At 43.0% G+C, this 17,499-nt stretch overlaps 1 protein-coding gene across 4 annotated transcripts in view; it reads left to right on the top strand.

Moving 5' to 3' along the window:
• Window positions 1–1,473: 1,473 nt before the first annotated feature.
• The window catches only part of FYB1 (FYN binding protein 1), a 188,425-nt gene continuing 172,399 nt past the window's right edge, over window positions 1,474–17,499 (top strand). For all 4 annotated transcript variants that reach the window (XM_075328733.1, XM_075328725.1, XM_075328716.1 and 1 more), the window contains exon 1: window positions 1,474–1,509. In XM_075328733.1, coding sequence (XP_075184848.1) covers window positions 1,507–1,509 — 3 coding nt within the window. In that variant the 5' untranslated portion in view covers window positions 1,474–1,506. The remainder of the gene's footprint in view (window positions 1,510–17,499) is intronic.

The raw sequence follows: 17,499 nt of genomic DNA, 5'->3' as shown, positions 1-17,499 counted from the left end.
ACCCCCCAGCAAAAACACTGAAAAGAGTGCAGTAGAAAAACAGAAAAAGATGCAAAAGCTGCAAAAACATAGCAAAAATTGCTGAACGGCAAAAAAAGTATAAAAAAACCCAGCAAAAAGTGCAGGGAAAAAAAGCAGCAAAACCGCATTAAAATACTGCAAAAATGCAGCAAAACGGATGCAAGAACAGCAAAAAATGCTGAAAAAAAACAGGAAAAAGGCAAAACAACAAAAAAAATGCAAAAATAATGCAAAAAGTGCTAAAAGAAACCCAAACAGCATAAAAGCATAAAAAAAACACAAACCAAAAACACAGCAAAAAAAGCAGAAAAAAACAGGCAAAATACTGCAAAAAGTGCAGTTAAAAAAAACAGAAAAAAGATTCAAAAACTGCTGAAAAACAGCAAAAAAAGCACAAAAACAGCAAAAACACTGCAAAGAGTGCAGTAGAAAACTAGAAAAAGATAAAAAAAACATCAAAAAAGCAGAAAAAAACAGAAAGCAAAAACACAGCAAAAAAATATGCAAAAACCTGCAAAAAATGCTCAAAAACACAGCAAAAAAAACAAAAATACTGCAAAAAGTGCAGTAAAAAAAAAAACAAAACAGAAAAAAGATGCAAAAAATGCTGAAAAACAACAAAAAAATAAGCAGGAAAAAAAACAGCAAAAGCACTGCAAAATTTGCAGTAGAAAAACAGAAAAAGATGGAAAAAAAACTGCAAAAACAGCAAAAAATGCTGAACTAAAAACAAAAAAAGTATAAAAAAAAACAGCAAAAAGTGCAGGGAAAAAAAGCAGCAAAACTGCAACAAAATACGGCAAAAATGCAGCAAAAAACTTGCAAAAAATGCAGCAAAAAAACTTGCAAAAACAGAGCAAAAGAAGCAGCAAAAACGCATATGCTTTACTGACAAGAGAACAGATTGTGCTGCAGAAAAAATGCAAACTGCAACAAAAACTCACTGTGTGCACATCGCCTACTAGTGAAGGTTTATAGTGTTAAAGCAAAAAGGGAGGAAAGTTCAGAGCATAGTTTGGTGGATTATTTATTTCGCCATTTCTTCTGGCCATGTGCAGAACATACAAAGACAATCTGCACAATGTGAATGTGACACTCGCCCTGATTTATGATGTCATGTTACATGTGGGGATTTATGCTCAGGTATAAGGTAAAGGAGAAGGAAGTGTCATCCACATTTCTTTAGAAAACCTGAAGAAAAACACAAGAAATCCTTTGTGAAAATCTGCAAATTCTGGAGCCAGAGGGCGAGGAGAGCCCCGGATCGCCGCCGCTCGCCCATTACTGGCACTCTTGTAATGTTGCACCAATATCTTTTATACAGAGAAAATTCTGCAGCAGTGAAGTGAGATAATGGAAGATAAGAGGGAATGAGAGAAGCCAAAAAAAAGGGAAGTGTTGTGCGCACAACTTCCAGCCACGAGAAGGGATAATCATTAAGCCTCAGACGACACTACGCCGCCACACAGTGCACACCGCCGCACAATGGTGAGTATGGGGCATGTGACTGCGGGGCATTATAGAGGGGAAATTACAGAATTATGTCTTGTTCTGAGATCTGCAGACATTGATATTTGCTTTTGCATAAGCTGAATACAAGAAAAACATCACAACCGTGCACCGTCAGCGGAGTATCACAACAGGGAAGTAATTACTGTAAGAAAAGGCATATCAGATGTCCGTCAAAGGGGAATATACAGAAAGTGAGAGAGAGAAAAAGTCTATCAGTTGTTTTGCATTTATATGGGGAAAATTAAACGTTATATCAGCACTGTATGGCGGTATTATTTAAAGAATATGGTCAGCACTATATGGCGGTATTATTTAAAGAATATGAAAAGTATTTAGGCTTAAAAGCATTTTTCAACAGGGGTCCTGTGAGAAATTTAGAAGCGTTTGTGTTGTGGATTCCTATATCTATCACTGTACATAGCAGAATGTAGAATGAGTTTACAGGGGCTCTGTCAGTGAGACAATTCAGGGCTCTGACTCGTCCTCTAAGGAAATGTATCCTTTTATTCAACAGTTTATAACAGTTTGGGAGAAGGGAAATTAGAGTTTTTAGACAAGAGAACGAGCTCACTGACAAATGAACTGGATACAGGGGATACTTAGTGTCATAGACCTGGATAATACCCTTCATCTCTCTTCTCCTGATCCATCTTCTAAGTTGATAATGACCACATCAAAGTTCAGTTTTCTACTTTATAAATTAGGAAATGGAAAAAGGGATTTTAAGTGTCATAGACTCAGATGAGTTCAGCGGTCCATACCATTTATCTTTCTTCTTCTGATCCATCTTCTAAACTGATTCATGACCACATCGAAGTTCAGTTTTCTACCTTATAAATTTACCTTATAAATTAGGAAATGGATCAGGGGATATTAAGTGTCATAGACCCAGATGAGCTCCAGTGGTCGGTACCTTTTATCTATCTTCTCCTGATCTCTCTTCTAAGCTGACCACATCGAAGTTCAGTTTTCTACTTTACAAATTAGAAAATGGATCAGGGATATTAAGTGTCAAAGACCCAGATCAGCTCTGGTGGTCGGTATCCTTTATCTTTATTTCTCTTCTCCTGATCCATCTTCTAAGCTGATTCATGACCACATCAAAGTTCAGTTTTCTGTTTTATAAATTAGAAAATGGATAAAGGCTAATAAGTGTCATAGAACCAGAAGAGCTTCGTTAGTCCGTACAATTTATCTCTCTTCTCCTGATCCATCTTCTAACCTGATTCATGACCGCATCAAAGTTCAGTTTTCTACTTTATAAATTAAAAATTGGATCAGGGGATATTAAGTGTCAAAGACCCAGATGATCTCTGGTGGTCCGTACCCTTTATCTCTCTTCTCCTGATCCATCTTCTATGCTGATTTATGATAACCACATCAAAGTTCAGTTTTCTACTTTATAAATTAAAAATTGGATCAGGGGATATTAAGTGTCAAAGACTCAGATGATCTCACGTGGGCAATACTCTTTATCTCTCCTCTCCTGATCATTCTTCTAAGCTGATTCATGACCACATCAAATTTCAGTTTCTGCTTTATAAATTAGAAATTGGATCAGTGGATATTTAGTGTCAAAGGCTCATATGAGCTCTGGTGGTCCGTACCCTTTATCTCTCTTCAACTGATCATTCTTCTAAGCTGATTTAGGACCACAACAAAGTTCAGTTTTCTGCTTTATAAATTAGGGAATGGATCAGTGGATATTAAGTGTCGTAGACCCAGATGAGCTCTGGTGGTCCGTATCCTTTATCTCTCTTCTCCTGATCTATCTTCTAAGCTGAGTCATGACCACATCAAAGTTCAGTTTTCTGCTTTATAAATTAGAAAATGGATCAGGGGATATTAAGTGTCGTAGACCCAGATGAGCTCCGATGGTCCATACTCTTTATCTCTCTTCTCCCGATCCATCTTCAAACCTGATTCATGACCACATCAAAGTTCAATTTTCTACTTTATAAATTAGAAAATTGGTTTATGGGATATTAAGTGTCAGTGACCCAAATGAACTCGGGTGGTCCGTACCCTTTATCTCTCTTCTCCTGATACATCTTACATGTGCACTGTGCACTGTGCTGCAGATTTGGCACCATTAGGTGGTACTATTTGCTCAATGTATGATACTATTATAGAGCTTTTATAAATTGGCCTTTGGTAACTGCGTGTTGATATGTTTCAGACTGTGCCCTGGAACTTTTGAGATCCTTCCACCCCCTGATATATCCCTTTAATTCATCAGGACGCTTTTCTATATTATATGTACCGCCATATCTGCCACATTAATGAGTACCTGGCAGATAATGTCTTTAATCAAGTTGCACTTATGTAATACAGATGGAAAACTATGATCCTTCCTCTTTTACATGACAATTATTACGTTGCGATGTTCTCTGGGTTTCCATTTCTCTAAATTTCCACCCAAATGTTTTTTTATAGAAACATATGAAATGTGGAATGTTAGAAAAAAGCCGCAATATATCATTGGGGAAAAAAGGCTACAATTGTATAAAAGTTCTACAACCTTCTAATAAACTTTGGAAATAATTTTAGGAATTACCGTTTATGCAGCACCGCTGGAATAAGATGCGTATGCCTAGAAGCCCCGATATCAGAACATTTATGATGTAAGGGCCTCCAGGCGCCAGTTTAAAAAGTCACAAATTTTATTACACTTTATTTTTATGCATGATGTAGGGGCATATAGCCTGATTTTAGTTTTGATGCAATCCCTGTTTTCTCTGCTGTGAATGTAACAGTGCTTAGAATTCTGAGCTGTGTATAACTCCGCCCACACTACTGATTGGCAGCTTCCTAAGTACACTATTAGTAATCTGCCAATCAGGGGTAAGGGCGGGGTTATGTAGATAAGCTGTATTTGCTAGCATGAAACTTATAGTCCTGCAGGGATAATCTCCTGCTGATAAAACACTGATTGTAATGAAACTGTATCAGGTTCTCTGTCCCTACATTATGCTGTTTTAAGATTAAATCGGAAAAAAAAAATTGTTGACAGATTCCCTTTAAGAATTTGTGACTTTTTATCTGCAGTTTTTGTCTTTTCTTAATTCCTTCCATATAAACTTTCAATTTTTCACCATTCTCAACAAAATTTGATTGCATCGCCGAGAACAATCTTTTCTCAAGGCTAGGGCCCTGTGCGCACGCTGCGGATTTACAGCGGATTTTGCCGCGGATTTGCTGCAGAAAATGTGTCTAACATTGCTGCAGTCATTCCCCAGCAAAACCTATGGGTTTTAAAAAATGCTGTGCGCACACTGCGTTTTTTTATACCCGCGGATTTACCCGCTTATTTTCCGCTGCGGATTTACCCGCTTATTTTCCGCCGAGGAATTAATGAGCATGTCACTTCTTTTCCGCAGGTACCTGCGGTTTTTGCCATAGATAATGGTAAAAATTCGCTGGGACCTGGCGGAAAATTCCCGGAATTAACGCGGGTGCGGTTTTACCGCGGTTTTTACCGTGGGTGCGGGTCCGGTTTTTTTTATTAAGAAAAAGGCACTTTCTAGTGACGAACTGAGCTGCAATAGCAGGCACATCTGGATGAAAACAGAGACCATTTTTTTAATTCTAGACACCCCCTTTAAATGACAATCTGTATTACAAAAAGAATAATATTTACAACGGCCACTTTGGTGACTTCTAGACCATTTTGCATGTACAGACTCTGTCTTTTGTATAGAAGCCTTGTAATCCTGTCTGTGATGCTAATGAAACTGCTGAAAAGTCTTCTATAAAAAAGCAAGAGTTTTAAAATGTAACCAAGTAGCAAGTTTGAAACTTCAAATTAAAAAAAAATACACATTTAATATAATAAAAAACTGCACTGCACTGCTCATTCACTCTGAAAAACTGCTCAAAGAAGTTTACAGATCTGTCTGCAGCAAGGGATCAAATTACACCTGCTACTTATAGAACTATGAAGAAGGCAGAGACAGAGAAAGAAAAACTGCTGAAACATCTAGTGCAGGCGGAAAAAACTGCTGAGGCTTCTGGTGCAGGCGGAAAAAACTACTGAGGCTTCCAGTACAGAGGAAAAAACTGCTGAGGCTTCTAGTGCAGAGAGAAAAACTGCTGAAGCCTCTAGTGCAGAGAGAAAAACTGCTGAGGCTTCCAGTGCATAGGGAAAAACTGATGAGGCTTCTAGTGCAGAGGTGAAAACTGCTGAGGCTTCTAATTCAGAGGGAAAAACTGCTGAAGCTTCTAGTGCAGAGGGAAAAAACTGTTGAGGTTTCTAGTGCAGGGAGAAAATCTGCTGAGGCTTCTAGTGCAGAGGTAAAAACTGCTAAGGATTGTAGTGCAATGGGAAAACCTGCTGAGGCTTCTAATGCAGAGGTAAAAACTGCTGAAGATTCTAGTGCAGAGGGAAAAACTGCTGAGGCTTTTAGTGCAGAGGGAAAAAGTGATGAAGCTTTTAGTGCAGAGGGAAAAATGCTGAGGTTTCTAGTGCAGAGGGAAAAACTGTTAAGGCTTCCAGTGCAGAGGTAAAAACTGCTAAAGCTTCTAGTGCAGAGGGAAAAAACTGCAGAGGCTTCTAGTGCAGAGGGAAAAACTGCTGAGGCTTCTAGTGCAGAGGGAAAAACTGCTGAGGCTTCTAATGCAGAGGTAAAAACTGCTGAAGTTTCTAGTGCAGAGGGAAAAATTACTGAGGTGTCTAGTGCAAAGGGAAAAACTGCTGAGGCTTCTAGTACACAGGGAAAAACTGCAGAGGCTTCTTGTGCAGAGGTAAAACAAAGGCTAAAACTTCAGGTTACAAGTCACATAATGGGCAAAAATTGTGTTATACCTCAACTTACTCAGAAAAGTCAACTGTAAGGGAACTTACACTAAAATGTTAGCCCAGTTTTCTGAACAGGACTCGTTATTTGTATCTGAACCCTAAATGTATCCCGACCAACAAAGACTAATTCTAAGCTCACGACTGTACAAAATCCAAGGTGAAATAGAAAAGTCAAACAACTGGCAGAGGCCAAAAACAAATATTAGCAAATGCATAAGGATAAATCGAAAGTAAGACTAAGCGCTCACTGCGTCTTGAAGTTTAAAGATATACATACATACATACAGTGGCATGTAAAAGGTCGGGCAAAATTACTGTTATTGTGAACAGTTAGGCAAGATGAAGATGAAATTATCTCTAAAAGACATAAAGTTAAAGAGGAACAATTTCCTTTGTATTTTATGCAAAAAAATATTTTTCATCTTTTACATTTGAAAAATTATAAAAAGAAAAAATGGTCCAATGCAGAAGTCTGGACACCCTTGGAGATTTGTGTGCTCAGATAACTTTAACCAAGTTTACAGACCTTAATTACCCTGTTAGAGTTATGGCTTGTTCACTAACATCGTTAGGAAAGGCCGGTGATGTAAGTTTATAAAAACCCAACCTTGTGCCAAAAAACAGCAGCTTTTCTGCTAAGCAGCTGCCTAGCACTCTGAAAATGGTGGTGGACAACAAAGCAAGAGAAGGCTATAGGATGACAGCAAAGTGTTTCCAAGTTGCTCTTTCCTCAGTTCGAAATGTAATTAATAAATGACTGTGGACTGATGAGGTTTAATAGAACTCTATGGCCACAATGATCAAAGATATGTGTGGAGACAAAAGGGCGCAGAATTTCAGGAAAAGAACATCTCACCAACCATTAAGCATGGAGGTGGATCGATCATGCTTTGGGGTTGTGTTGCAGCCAATGGCACGGAGAACATTTCACAGGAAGAGGGAAGAATGGATTAAATGAAATGTCAACAAATTCTTGATGTAAACATAACACCATCTATAAAAGAAATTAAAGGAGAAAAGAGGAGGAAAGAGGATGGCTTCTACAAATGGTTAATTATCCTAAACACATGTCAAAATCCACAATAGATGATCTCAAAAGGCACAAGCTGAAGGTTTTACAATGACCTTCACAGTCCCCTGATCTGAAGATCATTGAAAATTTGTGGCTACAGCTCAAAAGATCAGTGCATGCAAGAATAGCCAAGAATCTCACAGAACTGGAAGACATCTCCAAGGAAGAGCAGTGCATGCAAGACGATCCAGGAATCTCACAGAACTGGAAGACATCTCCAAGGAAGAGCAGTGCATGCAAGACGATCCAGGAATCTCACAGAACAGGAAGACATCTCCAAGGAAGAGCCGAGCATGCAAGACGAGCCAGGCATCTCACAGAACTGGAAGACGTCTCCAAGGAAGAGCCCAGCATGCAAGAAGAGCCAGGAATCTCACAGAACTGGAAGATGTCTCCATAGATAAATGGATAAAAATCCCTCAAAAAAGAAATGAAAGACTCTTGCCTGATTACAAAAAGTGTTTACAAGCTGTGATACTTACCAAAGAGGGTGCTATTAGGTACTGACCATGCAGGGTCCCCAAACATTTGCATCAGCCCATTTATCTTTTATGTTTATTTTAAAATGTAAAAGATTAATTTATTTTTGTTTTGCTTAAAATACAAAGGAAATGTGTCATCTGTAACTTTATGGCTTTTAAAGATCATTTCATCTTCTTGCTTAACTGGTCACAATAACAGTAATTTTGACCAGGGGTGCCCAAACTTTTACATGCCACTGTAAATGTGCACTACTGAGTGCAACATATTGTTATATGTGGACTACCCTGCTGTAACATACCGCTACGTGTGCACTAGTGTGCTGTAACATACCGCTCTGTGTGCACTAGTGTGCTGTAACATACCGCTACGTTTGTACTAGTGTGCTGTACCATACTGCTACGTGTGCACTAGTGTGCTGTAACATACCGCTACGTTTGTACTAGTGTGCTGTACCATACTGCTACGTGTGCACTAGTGTGCTGTAACATACCGCTATGTGTGCACTAGCGTCCTGTAACATAGCGCTACGTGTGCACTATTGTGCTGTCTGGCAGCTGAGGATCTGACCTTATTGCATAGTGCCCACACCCCTTGTTGCATATGCTCCTTTCTCCATCCTGCGCTGTTACCACGCATTCTGTAATATCGCAGACAGTGCTGATAGTTAAAGGAGTTCTCTGAGAAATGTAACACGATAAAAAATATAATACCGTAACTAATACACATTTAAATATTACACATTTTTTTAAATACCTTTAGTTAGCAAAAAGGGTATGATTTATGTAGTGCACTGTCAGGATTTTAAAGATGGTGACTGTCAGGACGGGCCACATGAAGCGCTAGACAGAAGCACTAAACCTGTCAGGCTGACTGAGATGGATCTTCATTCTCATTCAGCCAAAGAAAGGTGTTGATCCCGTCCTTTAGTCCGGCTCCGCTCAGTGTCCTGTTATGTTGACTGAATAGTCCACAATGCTGACAGTACGCTGCTCTGACGCGACTCCTGTCTCATGTTTCCCATCCTATCACATGTCCTCTGTAATCTAGGGTGGGTTGTGATTGATCACAGTTGCCATCTTTCCTTTGCGTTGCTTTCCTATTCAGGTGCTTTCACTTCCTCGATTTGTTTGCCCTATCACATCTTGGTAGGGGCAATTCATTCATTCTCACCCTGCACATATCGTCATTGCTGGCTATAATCCAAGACAGATGGATGTTTGGAGTCCCAGTTCCTCCGCTAAGGATTATCTTGCCGATTTATCTCTATTGCTTTTTCCTGGAAATTGTTTGCGAGTTCCTGGGGGACACTCAAGATCAGACGATGTTGAGTGGGGACGGCATTGCGTAATCTTAGGGTGCCAACCTCTGTGGTCAGGCAGGGACAAACCAGGGCCAGATTTAGAGTTTCTTCAAGTCTGAATAGGAACCTGTGGTTTTCAGGGGCCACATCTCTCCTGGGAAGCATGACAGCGTGGGGATGCTAGCATGGGCATTACACTGTGACCTTGTGCATTGGGCAGAAATCATGGGGAATAGAAATGGGTCTTCTCCAAACTGTTCCCGCAAAGCTGGAAGCTACAATTGTCCACATTGTCTGCTAGGAACGAAGAGGCTGATTCCCTGAAAAATACCTCCATAGTGCTACACCTGGCATTCACCAAACCCAGACTTGGGGGCTCAGTGTTTGAGCTGATGTTAATATCAATGTACGGGGATAGACAAGTGAGAAGACATGCACAGAATGACTGCAAGTGAACACCACCATCTTCTGGTCAAACATCATAGAGAAAGTGGAAGTAGAAAGAATTGCATTAGTAGGAACTCAAGGGTGAAGTACATGTTTCCTCAGGGAAGAGATTGAAGAAGATGCCAGGTTAGGTGAAAGCTGTGGAGCAGGTAATAATTATAAAAGGCTCAAGAGGGCTGAGAAGGGGAGGATGATCGTGAGAGCAGCGAAGATGGCTTATAGCCACCATTACGAGAACCCAAGATTGAGTAAATAAATTGAGAGAGGACCCGAGATAGACCAGACCTGAATGAAGACACAAGTGAGACTGCGGCCGAGTGAAGACCCAAAAGAGATCAGACTAAGAGAGAAGACCCGAGGGAGCCTGGAGCAGACAGAAGACCCAAGAGAGACCAGAATCGGGAAGACTAGAGAGGTACAAGACCTGAATAAAGACCCGAGAGAGACCATAGATGAGTGAAAACCCAAGAGAGATAAGACCTGAGAGAAGACCCAAAGGTGACTGGACCTGAGAGAGACCAGACCTGAATGAAGACATGAGTGAGACGGCGGCCGAGTGAAGACCCAAGAGAGATCAGACTAAGAGAAAACTAGAGAAGTGCCAGACCTGAGTACAGACCCAAGAGAGACCAACCATACGTGAGTGAAGACCCTAGAGAGAAAAGACCCAAAGGTGACTGGACCCGAGAGAAGACCCGAGAGATACTGGAGTTGGGAAGACCAGAGAGAGACCAGACCCGAGAGATAACTGGGCCACAGTGGAGGGACGTTCATGTAGGCCGATGCTTCCAGTGTAGCTATAAGGTTAGGGCTCTGCTCACTGTTGTTCACTGAGCTAAGAGCAAAGGAACACTATTTTATAGAGAATAGCTCTGGCACAACAATGAAACAAATGCTTGAGTTTCAAAAATTGCTCATTTAATTACATTTTGAGCAAAAAAATCCCCAGATAATCCAGAGGCCCGTACCAACGTTTTGGCCCCTTTAAGAGCCTTCATCTGAGTTTGGCCAGTTACGTGATCTCCACTTTGTGTCTGAGATACTGAGGTTCTTTCCACTTCTCAATTTCACACACAGGAGATGGGAAGGGTTCGGAGAAATGTCAGGAACGGACTTGATACCCCGGTGGCTCCTATTACAGGACGCACTGGTATCAGTGAGCTCTACACCACTGGCTGCTCTGTCACATTATTAATGGCAGATGACATTTGGGAGGTCCGGACATTGTACACTGGTGATGAGGGGCTGAATGTTATACATCGGTGGCGAGGAGCAATAGGGGAGCAATAGGACTGAATGAAGAGCCAATATTCAGTAATTCAGTGACAGATGACCAATACTGTCCTCAATATAGTGTAGCCCACCTCTGATTCTTGGAGAAGCTGCCGTTGGCCGACTGTCTGACAGTTTGAGGTGCTGGTACTCCATTTTAAGCCTTTATAAGGTCGACACTGTAATGTCACTATTTATCTGTGATATCAAGACCTATTGTGCTGCCCCCGTGCTGGCAGCCTGCCGCTGCTCAGGTCTGGGCCTTCCGGTGGGTGGCTCGAGGGTCTCCGGACCCAGGGGATCCCGCGGACACTCCGAATGAAAAGGGTTTGAGGATGGTGGATGTAGGACGTATATGTACGGGCTGGGCCGTACTAGGTTCGTGACGCCACCCACGGTATGTGGTGAGGGTGGACACCACCGCTGCAGTTACTGGGCACCTGGGGGAGATGTTGTGCAGCAAGTTGTTAACCCCTCCGTGGGCAGGGATGGTGGCCCCGGGACCCGTAGGGTGCTTGGTTGGTGCAGGGAGATGGGCGACCGTAGGGTGCTGGTGTACTCACTATTGAAGGAAACACACGAGTCTCTGGTAAACCAAGGTGATGGTGGTCGGTGCCCGCAGCCGGCTGCGTTCTGGTCCCCCAACCGGCTGGTGGTCTCTGTCTTTCTCCTGCACCTTTGTGTAATGGTGGACTGCCTGTGCTTGCAACTTCAGGAGTCCGCTCCCGGCTGGATGTGGCCTAAGGAGCCCTTGCCCGCAGACGCTGACCTGTGGGATCTCTGAGCCCTGGCTGTGGCCTTTTATCCCCCTCGGGGGGCTGTTGTCTTCTATCGGGACTTTGGGTGGGACAGGACCTCTAGTCCTGGCCTCAATTAGTTAGTTAACCAGTTCCAGTCGCTTCTGGACCTAGCTTCAGGGTCAGAGTACCCCCCTGTGTGCTCCGGTTTCCGAGTCGGTTCCCCGGGTCGGTACCGGCGGGCCACTACCCTGTCCCGGTCCACCTCGGTTCCACCGAGCCGTCTTCCCGGCTGCTGCAGACGGAGACCGCCGTCTGCCTCCTAGCCAAAGGCACCAGGGCTCCTACCCTGGCACCTGTCACTTTGCATCAGGCCTGACACAGAGACCTGACCTCCACTCATACTGGATTCTAAAACTGAACTGAACTGAACTGTTTACTTTCTCGCCCCGGGCTGTCTAGACTCCTTGGTGGGCGTCTTCCAACCGCCTGGTTCCGCCCCCTGGTGTGTCCATCTAGCCCTGAGGGGGGTGACTAGGGTTTTAACCCCTTAACGACCCATGACGTACTAGATACGTCATGGATCGTGTGCCGGTAAGCCCTGCCCCCTGCCGCCGGTCGGCGGCGGCGAGACGCGCACATATCAGCTGTTATCAACAGCTGATATGTGTGCCTGCTAGCCACGGGTGGAATCGCTTCCACCTGCGGCCATTAACCCCTTACATTTCGCTGCCAAAGTCTTGGCAGCGATATGTATATGGGCGCCGCCATGACAGTGACTTACCCCGCCCCCGCCGGAAGTCACGTGACATGATCACGTGACTTTCGGCGGTTGCCATGGTAGCACAGGGTCATGTGATGACGCCTGTGGCTAACATGAGTCACTTCCTCTCAATGTCGGAATACAGCCGGCATTGAAAGTGAAGCAGCAAATCTGCAGTTCTCAGCTCTGTAGCTGAGATCTGCAGATAGTGCAGAGCGATCGGATTGCTGATCGCAATAGCCCCCTAGGGGGACTAGTAAAATAAAAAAAAAAAAGTTTTAAAAAATTAAAAAAAATAAAAAAACCTAAAAGTTCAAATCACCCCCCTTTCACCCCATTGAAAATTAAAGGGTTAAAAAAATAAAAAATACACACATATTTGGTATCGCCACGTTCAGAAATGCCCGATCTATCAAAATATAAAATCAATGAATCTGATCAGTAAACGGCGTAGCGGCAAAAAAATTCCAAACGCCAAAATTACGTTTTTTGGTCGCCGCAAATTTTGCGCAAAATGCAATAACAGGCGATCAAAACGTAGCATCTGCGCAAAAATGGTACCGTTAAGAACGTCAGGTCGAGACGCAAAAAATAAGCCATCACTGAGCCTCAGATCCTGAAAAATGAGAACGCTACGGGTTTTGGAAAATGGCGCAAAACGTGCGCCACGTTTTTCGGACAAGCTTGTGAATTTTTTTTAACCCCTTAGATACAAGTAAACCTATACATGTTTGGTGTCTATAAACTCACACCGACCTGAGGCATCATACCCACACATCAGTTTTACCATATAGTGAACACGGTGAATAAAATATCCCAAAAACTATTGTACAATCCCACTTTTTTTTGCAATTTTTCCGCACTTGGAATTTTTTTGCCGTTTTCCAGTACACTATATGGTAAAACTTATGGTTTCATTTAAAAGTACAACTCGTCCCGCAAAAAACAAGCCCTCATATGGCAAGATTGATGGAAAAATAAAAAAGTTACGCCTCTCGGAAGAAGGGGAGCAAAAAACAAAAACGCAAAAACGGAAAGTGCCCGGGGGCTGAAGGGGTTAAGGTTAGCTGATGTCACCTGTGAGGGAATTGTGCAGGGGCCTATTTGTGACTACCTGGCCCGGCCAGGGCGTCACACTATGTTGGAATTATTAAAGAGGACATCTCAACCAATATCACTGATACCCATTATAAGCACACCTAACTGTGACATCACCCACCCAGTGATGTCACCCATTCAATGATTTCACCCACTCAGTGAGATCACCCACCCAGCGTTGTCACCCATCCAGCGTTGTCACTCATCCAGTGATGTTATCCACCCAGTAATGTCATCCATTCAGTGATGTCACCCACCCAGTAATGTCATCCATTCAGTGATGTCACCACTTGCACTGTTCCTTCTTATGATGTTATAAGAGGAGACATGACAAGAACAGTATCTCTGGTTCAGTTAATATCGAACTCATACCAGACAGACCTTTTTATCAGTTAGGACAGGACCGCCATATTTGATTGTTGGGGGTCCATCTCTAGCCACCTCTGTGATCAGCAAAGTAAAAGGTTTCCTTCATTGTGGCACAGCGCCATACACACATTGTGGCTATACCTGGTACTGCAGTTTGGTGCCGTTCCACCAGTTCTCCAATTGGCATTATAAATGAATGATGTGTGTTATACCATGCCTGATGAAGAGACCTGAGTAGTCTCGAAAGCTTGCAATTATTACCATCTTTTCAGTTAGCCATTAAAAGGTATCAACCACTGAGGACTCTCTGTTCTTTTAAACAATTTTTTTATCTCTACTGGCTAACACGGTACAAAGATATATTTTACTTGTATCATGATGTGTGAATGATAATTTTTGGACCTTTCTTCACATTCTTGCCATTTTTCCCTTTTTATCACACTCCTGTAGTTTGATAAGGTAATGATGTGACCGCCCGTGGCGTTGACGCTTTGCATGCGGCTTCCAGGGTGAGACTGCCGCTCTTTGTTGTTTCCTATGTGTGTATTACCTTTAAGCCATTTTGTCCCATGCAAAAAAAAATTTACATATAGGATTCATTGTACTCGGAAGTGAAACAAGAGACTTCTCTGTTGCTTTTCTAACCTGTCCCACGGTCCATAAACAAATGGCGGAGCATTAAAAATGAGGAAGTGTCCGGTAACTGGGGACGGGTCTGGTGATGTGCGCGTCGGCTGTGACTAATCCTGCAGTAATGTAGGATTTATGTATGAAAATAGTGGAAATGTCATTTCATTAAAGGGAGTGTATCATGGTATAAAGTAAGCACGTACCCTTGTAAGGGATATTACTGGTATAAAAATAACACCTGATGTGATTTAATCGATTCCTCTGTTCTAAAGAAAATTAACTTTAATCATAAAATTATGCTTGGTGCACCCTGGGTGTGGCCAAGAGGTTCGGTGCACTGCTCTGCCCACTGCCCCGCCTCCCTCAATGGTGATTGATAGTATTGATGTCAAGGGGTGTGAGAGGATAACAGGGGAACAGGGCTCCTAGACTGCCCCTCAGACTAGGGCGCCCTAGGTGTCCCTAATCCTAGAGATACTTCTAATGGTGAAGATGTCTGGACCGCCTTCCTTGCCCTGCTCCTGGCCAGCCATGATCTAATATTCCACCTCTCCCACCTCAGGGACAGGGGTAGTTGAACCCGCATATATGGACAAATGGGGAAACAAAAACTCAAACACACAGTTAGTACACACAGAGATATAACACAACATGTGATAAGGAGGAAATAAAGAGCAGGGAGGAAATAACCAGACGTCGAGAGGCTTTCCATAGCACAACAAGGAGCATGCAATTACTCACCAACAAATGGAATACAACAGCACATGGACTGGTTTAGCAAAGGCTATAGTCGGCATGGGAAGTCTGGCTCTACCATCTTAGGGTGGTTTCACACATCCGGCTTTTCGCCGGTTTGCCGGATCCGGCGCTCTCCCATACAGTGACTACAGTACAGTGACAGCGCAACAAGCGCCGGTCACATGCTGTCATGTGACCGGCGCATGTGACCCGGAAGTTACAGCGCTGTCACTGTACTGTATTGTCTGTATGTGAGAGCGCCGGATCCGGCAAACCGGCGAAAAGCCGGATGTGTGAAACCACCCTTAAAAAGGCAGGGAGTAACTGTGAAAGGTCTCTCACAACATGTGATCCAAGAGATAACCAGCACACCAAGCAGCACGCAATAAATCACCAGAAACTGGAACATAACAACACTCGGACTGGTTTAGCAAAAGCTATAGTTGGCATAGGAAAACAGGCTCCACCATCTTAAAAAGGCAGGGAGTAACTGTGAAAGGTCTCTCACAACATGTGATCCAAGAGATAACCAGCAGGCTAGCAGAAATTGAAAATGAGCACACAGCTGGTTGATGCCCGAGCCTGTCTATGTAACTTATAAGCACCAGATAACGACATAATGTGGAGTGTCAGCATCTGCAATGTGACCAGCATCAGATACCGCAAAGACACTTGGCGAGTTTAGAGCCAAACGCTGTGTGACAATTGACAGTGCTTGTTCCAGGAAGGCCAGTGACATAAAAACAAACAAAAAAGATTGTTTCCAAGCAGAACCTTGTATTTACTAAGCCTCAAACTTCTTTTTCCGCATCTATTGGTGAAGACTAGAGTCTAAAAAATACTGGACACGGTGCATGCAGTTCACTCTGAAGACTGTGTCCACTTAATGTCCGCCACATCTACCCGAATCCAAAAAATCAAATCTGCAAAAAGCATCCAAAACACAAAATAAAAGGGGATTTTATCATTTTTAAAAAAATGGGGAAAGTATAAACAGTGAAACAAAACCTTGCTGAACCGTAAATCCTCCACCATGAAGACAGGGGAACATCAGAGGAAAGGATACAGCGTCTTTTGTATGTCTCCGGCTGGATACAACGACATTGCAAGTTCTATCATCACCCTAATGCAACATAAGAAAACAAAGAGCGAAGTGACAGCGGAGCTATCATCACGTGGGCGGCGTATCCCCGAGGTGTATTTACTTATGTGCAGGCGATGGCATTTACTACTCTGGGCAAACAGCACAAGTATGGCAGCGTTCATACCCCGAACAAACGTGCGCTCACCATGAATGTTGGAACGTCTCCCGATGTCTGCAACCAGTGCTTCATATGTGCCCCGAGTACAGTATAACAGCGCTACAGTATACTACAGCAACATAGCATAAACGTAGAATAGTGATTGTCTGCAGCAGGTGTATGGATGTCTGCACCCTCAGCGCGGATACATGGTAGGGGTGGCCAAAATATGTGCAAAATAAAATCAGATATGTAGGGAAGTTTTGTTTTATATTTTGATATTTTTTCACAAATGTGCTGCATATGGATTTTGGAACAGATTGAGACTTGGAATTTCATCTACGCAGTGCAGAACAAATATACTCATTAATATATACACAGAAAAATGTATATGAGATTGAAAAACACAATGTACTGTTATAGTGGCTACAGAACTGAATATAATGTTATTTATTTGAGAAGAATAGAGCACAGATGGCTCTCACATTTCAGATAAGGTCCCTGTGATGGGAGGCGCAGCACAGCTGAGTTTAGCTGTGTCAGATTATATACCCTTCTATCAGCTCTCCTCTCATAGCACTGTGAGCTCTGCTGTACTGCAGCTAGACCCATATGGCCTGTCCAGAGATGTGACAGTAATCACACTTATGTCTGTTGTGCGCAAGGAAACTTGTACTCGCTCTCACGTGTAAGCAGAGCAGACTGTCATTCCATCTCACACAGGAGCAGCCCAGAACAGATTACTCCTGTGTGTGATATAATGTCAGCCCTGATCTCGCTGCAGAAAGAGTACAAGTTGCTTGAGCACAGCATATATAAGTGTGATTATGTGACGCCCTGGACCAGCCAGGTGGTCACAGATAGAGCCCCGCACAACAACAGTCCCCTCACTAGGTAACACCAGCCAACGCAATAAAACCTTAGTCACCTCCCTCAGGGCTTAATGGACACACCAGGGGGCGGAGCCAGGCAGTTGGCCACGCCCACTGAGGAGTTCAGAGAGCCTGAGACAGGAAAA

The sequence above is a fragment of the Anomaloglossus baeobatrachus genome, chromosome 1 (genome assembly GCF_048569485.1).
Source record: "Anomaloglossus baeobatrachus isolate aAnoBae1 chromosome 1, aAnoBae1.hap1, whole genome shotgun sequence".
Classification (NCBI taxonomy): Eukaryota; Metazoa; Chordata; class Amphibia; order Anura; family Aromobatidae; genus Anomaloglossus; species Anomaloglossus baeobatrachus.
This window is presented reverse-complemented; position numbering and strand designations above follow the sequence as displayed.